Source organism: Diadema setosum, chromosome 5 (genome assembly GCF_964275005.1).
Source record: "Diadema setosum chromosome 5, eeDiaSeto1, whole genome shotgun sequence".
NCBI classification, from domain to species: domain Eukaryota; kingdom Metazoa; phylum Echinodermata; class Echinoidea; order Diadematoida; family Diadematidae; genus Diadema; species Diadema setosum.
In genome coordinates, this window is record NC_092689.1 from 36,671,751 (window position 1) to 36,677,750 (window position 6,000).

Sequence of the window (6,000 nt, forward strand, 5' to 3'; positions counted from 1 at the left end):
GTATGTAACGTATCTGTCCAAATAAAAGTGTAGAAAACCGATATTTCAAACATTGTACCGTATTCTCAATAAAGAGCTGTTGCACAAAAAATCTAAGTACTTGCAGTGTATGAAGTATATCCTCAGGGTTTCATATACACGGGGTCATTGCATAGTCTTGTTATTTTCGCAATGTTGTAACACTAAAGAAACTGGTAACGTATCTGGCGGTGAATTTGGCGACAGGTTTCAAAAGGCTATAAAAAAAGAAGACAATAAAAATTTTGGAACTTTTTGAGTATTGTGATTAGCACATATGATATGCTCATCGTCCATGAAAATGATATTTGGAAAGTATGTTTGTGGACGGAGAGGAGCAATAAAACATAATTCTGAAATAGCCGGCGACACTGCGTTTTGGGGGTCTTAACGAAGTTTAACAGCAAAATTTTATACAAAAAGGTAGACAACCGCATTTGATTGTGTTTATTTTTAACAAATAAACTCCTCGTGATATATTATAAACATTTAAATAGTATCTAATAGGTTTCAGGGAACCGCAAACTGTCATGGAATGTCGGCGACACCAAAATTCCGTATTTGAACGCTTTTACTGAGAATGGGCCTAAAAAGCCTTGAACGCAGCGTGACATGAGGGGGCGGGAAGCAGGATTGACTACAGGAAAAGTGCAAAAGGAAGCCAAACAAATGGGTAGCATGGGGATATTTCTAGGTCTCAAAGGGGATGGTACTGGTATTTTCATATCAGTCCATGGAAAGATTCTGTAAAGTGTTGAACTACTGATAAAGCTTTTTAACTCCAACTGAAATCAACTGCTTCAAACCAAAAGCCCAGAGAGTGTACAATCACATGTAATGTACCTTCTTCTTCTTTACAACAGCTCTCCTTTTAGTGATGAGAATTAATCTTGGTGCTCCGTAAGCATCAGACTCTACAATATTCAGTAGCAAACTGCACATAGAAAACTAGTAAAAGGGAATACACCATTTTTGTGCATGAAATTACCATATTTCTGTAGAGACTTTGTTTTCAGAACAACAGACACATTTCTCACTTTGTGCAACTTTGTCCTAGACATGTACTGGTACCTGACATGAAATATCGAGGAAAATTTCATAACATTGCTGTTTTGTGAACTAACGAGCCAGTACAATATGTAGTACACTGTAGATGTACATTGTAGCCATGTATGATGTACAGATATTGTGTGCTGAACACATGAAATGGCGACATACTACTTCACCATGTACTGTATTACACATTACAATAATTGTATTTGATACAGAGGCACAACAAATGCTCATCCGGGATCACCCGAAACCGACTTTCTCTGTGCTTACATGACAAGGTCAATGTCAAATACAGTAGTGATGACAGCAGAGTGCTGCATCTGAACAACTGACAAATTATTAGTCTGTCATATCAGTATCACGATGACTACTACAGTCTCAATGTTACATGTATGTCTCAACGCGATAGCAGTACTAAGGTATGTAGAGTATACAGCTTCTGTGGCCCAATCCAGGCGCGGCAATACGGTGAAATTAACTCGCCAAAAGCATATGACCTCGAAGCCTCATTTGCATAAAGTAAACAGCTTGTGTACGCAAAACCGCTGGGGAAGTGTTGCAGGACATTCGCAATATCTCACCTCAGAAGCCATCAAATAATTAAATCTATACAGCAAATTGAAGAAAAAACTATTCTCTAACTCATAATGTTAGTAATTTTGGGTTTTACTGAGGATAAACCTGTGAAAATAACGTCAAAACTTAGCTTCCAAAACAGAAAATTTGGTCTCCAAACAAGTGTTATTTTCTCACATTTTCCTTCATTGCCCAAATATGAAACTTCAGTATATGACTTATGGTAGTAATATACTGTGTTCCAAATATCTTTTCTGTATCATTCGGTGCACGGTTATGTCGGGAAAAAAAATCGAAATTACTGTCACTTGAGACTCACGAAAAATCCATAGCGTAAGCAGTACGCAGTCCGATGTATCGGTTTTCGTGCTGCATGAAACGGTTGAAGCACATTGCAGGGTTCTTCTCTTGCCCACTCACCACCCTGTGAGGCTGCGGACTGAAAAAGTGAACTCTGTCGCATTGCACCGAACCTGACACCGCTGATTGGCTAAGCGTACACTGACCAGTAGAGAACACATGCCCAGGAGAATGATCTACAGCCATGTCATGATGTAGTTGTGCATGTGCAGTATTTTTTTTCTTAACTTCAGCTGTCTTTTTGATCTTATTTTCACCTACTAATTGTGCAAAAACAAAACTTGGCAGGTAGTAAAGTCTGGTGTATAAATTACAGACGAGCAATATGTTAATCAAATGCATATTCATGCTTGCGCAGACTTATGTCAGGAAAAAAATCGTAACCCTTTCCCACGGTCGACTCGACAGAAAAATACACATATCTCAAACGATACAACAGCATTTTCACCCAAGTAAAAATCATAATGGATGATACATCCATATCAATATGTGTGAAGTTTCAAGGGATTTGTTGGTGGTAAAATAAGGGAGATAAAAGGAGGTAAACTTTCGAGATTCTTGCCTCATCTAACTAGATCTAGTTAAACTTTTTAGTAGTAGTAGGCCTAGATTGGGTTTGTCAAAATTGAGAAAGACTGTTGATGCTCACACAGTCGCAGACTGTAAAAGAAGTTGAAAAGGCAATTTTGTTATTTCAGCTAAGTAACTAGCTACTCAACAAACACATTCTAAGATGAGAAACTAGAAACTTCTATTACACTCCCAGGTTAATGACGATAAAGGAGTTTTCTTGAACAGTTGAAGTTACTTTGCGGTGTGGTGCCAACTGGATGGGCGCCTCACAAGAAGTAGGCCTAACATTTATCTTATCAACAACAAAAAAGAAAAGAATAGATTCTACTTGACCTAACCTCTGCTCGTGCTCTGGACTGTCTGCTTTTTATGAATGTCACAAGACACATAATTTCTAGAACAGCTATTGCTATTGTCATCGAGTAGGGGAGAGGAGGCTTGCCGCGGCCGGACGGGCAAGTGATGGCCTGAACATCCTCAAGTCCCCGCCCTCCTCTCCCCATACGCTCCCAACGGGAACCTTTCTCTGGACGCTTCAAGCAGCTGCGGTCTCGCAAAGAAGGCGGCTGTCACCGCGAAATACACCCTACTATTTTTTCATAAATATCTTAAAGTTTCGATCGTCGTCAAATCATACATACCTTGTACGTTGCAGGTCCTTTTCCAAATGGAAGTGTTCCTCGAATTTGGCAAGCCTGTAGACGGAAAAGGCTTCTAAATGCCATGTCTATTACAAGAATATATCGCAACTGGATAGTCAGTAACCAAACAATTCTGCGGTACTCCCCTCCCACACGCGTACATGAAGCCAGCTAGTACGTGTGTGGTGAATGTAGCTAGCTAGCTAGCAAGGATACGCGGTACGGTACGCTGCGACGATGCGAGAAACCGTACCAGCCTGCCGTGTGTTGAATACCGTGTACATGTACGTAAAGTAAGGTAGCGTTGAAGAGAAAGTAAATGAAGAAAATAATCCGCTTCGGGTCGTAACATTCGGAGTTCTGACGATTAGTTGCTTTGTATCGAGATATTGTCGTTATTTCGTTGTAGATTTGCAAATTAGGATGAAGTTACACGTCATAGGTTTTTGCTGCATGCATGGGCTTCGCAATGGCATAAGTGACTGGATCAATCTAAGATTTGAATGTTGTCGACTGTATTTTTGCATCCTTGAGACAGAGGGAAATGTTTCCCCATTATGACCACATTATCATGAGATTCCCATAAAGGACAACGAGTTTGTTATCTAGCAAGTTTGACGTACATGAGGGACATTTGTCGGAAAGATGGCGGTATTGATCCCATTATACCAGGTAATTTAACCGTCTTCCCACCTGTCTGCTTCCCAGATGTACATTGATCTAACATCGTCTGGCTGTAGCCTTCATTATCATCATTAAATTGTGGGAGTGGGTAATTGCCTAATGGCATGGCTCCAATAAAACTTAATAAGAATTTAAGAAGAAGACTGGCTGTACTACCACATTTTTATGCACACAAAAGCATGCCCTTCCAGAAAAAGAAAGGAAAGGAAATTAAGACATTCATAAGTTTGAGGGCAATGATCAGTCATTAAGATACAATGTATAAAGATTTGAGTGTTCATGAAAAAAAAAAGCAAACTTTTAGTGTACGTAAAACAAACTCACTGAGTGTGATAACTTGATGGGGAATTAATCATTTGTCAAGGAACAAAGACACACAAATATCATTATAAATTAGCCTAAATAAAATATTCCACCTAACCTATCCAGAATATAGATATATGATGCGAAAAGGAAAGGAAATTGTACAACCATCAGTCTATTTTATCTAAGTTGTACGATCAACATAATATCTAGGTAGCAAACTGTCTCTTATTAATCTGACAATTGAAATTGCCCCAGTATTTGTTTTTTTTTATACTTTTTTGAATATATTAAGGTTATGCACATTGCTTTGTATTTGATATTGTAATAAAATCATTTGAAATGAATTGAACTGAATGTAAAAACAAATACGCAAATCGACAACCTCTCATGTCAAAGAATACGGGTACAATAATAAAACGTTTATGAAAGAAATCGCATATAAAAACCACAACTCTCATCCCCTCCCAGTTATACACATAGGGCCTACTTCTCAACAAATTTATCTTAATCATTCAGCTATCATTAAAAAATATATATTTCATTGATTGTAATGAACATGTGACTGTGATATTAATTTTCAAGCAAATAATAGTAACACATAATACATTAGAGTTATATTGCGCTAAATCCACTCTGTAGAGTGCTCAAGGCGCATACACTATTATTATCCCGATCACTGGATAACAAGGCCTACATTCGGATGATTTTTTGAGAGAAGGTGTTTGCATGGCGTGGTATTAGATACACTTGGTTTGCGGTTCACCATGTATGTATAGTCCTGAGAAGGACTGTTGGAGTGACAGGAGAAGGATAGAAAGAAAAGTTGGATGAGAGGTGAGAATTGAGTAAGAGTATTCTTTCTGGAATGTGTGTAGTCCTGAAAAGGACTGTGAACCAAGGAAGTATAGAACCAAGGAAGTATAGGAGAGTGAGAGGAGACTCAACGTTTCGGACAGTTGACTGTCCGTCCTCGGGAGACGGACAGTCAACTGTCCGAAACGTTGAGTCTCCTCTCACTCTCCTATACTTCCTTGGTTCTATACTTCCTTGGTTCACAGTCCTTTTCAGGACTACACACATTCCAGAAAGAATACTCTTACTCAATTCTCACCTCTCATCCAACTTTTCTTTCTATCCTTCTCCTGTCACTCCAACAGTCCTTCTCAGGACTATACATACATGGTGAACCGCAAACCAAGTGTATCTAAGGCCTACATTATTTCCAATTGTATAGCACTGGCAGTGGTCACTCTCCACTCCCTGGGGAGCATTCCAGCCAGTCGCCATCTTACCGGTGCGCACATGCTGATCAACCATGAGATGTATGTTTTGCCCATCTTTTCCCTTCTCTTTTAAGGCTGTCGTATCTTCAAGCTATACCAGGGTATGCTTATTTGGCGACAATCTTCTGCATTCACACTCCCAATACATGTGCCATAATTCAGTCAGATCATTTGATTTACTTTATCCCGAGTGGTTCCCAACTGATGTGTTCTTTTATTCTTTTCTTTAATCTGTTCACGTCTATATCTCAGTTTTATATTCGGATGTACACACTGTATGTTCCATTGTCTTGTAAACAAAAAGAATTGACTGTATTTCATTTTGTAATATATGTTTGATGCAGAAAATTCCTAATAAATTCATTTGAATTTGAACCAACATTCTCATCCTGTCATATCGGGTACCCAAATGTAAGCAGTATGCAGTATTGAACAGTATTATAATCATCATCACAAAACAAACGAGAATATCTCCGTTCCCTCACATAAATTTCTCTCTCTCTCTC

At 38.8% G+C, this 6,000-nt stretch overlaps 1 protein-coding gene across 1 annotated transcript in view; it reads right to left on the reverse strand.

Annotated features, from left to right (window-relative positions):
- Window positions 1–3,362, reverse strand: part of LOC140228695 (calcium uniporter protein, mitochondrial-like) — a 100,504-nt gene extending 97,142 nt beyond the window's left edge. The window contains exon 1 of the mRNA XM_072308964.1: window positions 3,222–3,362. Coding sequence (XP_072165065.1) covers window positions 3,222–3,305 — 84 coding nt within the window. The 5' untranslated portion in view covers window positions 3,306–3,362. The remainder of the gene's footprint in view (window positions 1–3,221) is intronic.
- Between the last annotated feature and the right edge of the window lie 2,638 nt (window positions 3,363–6,000).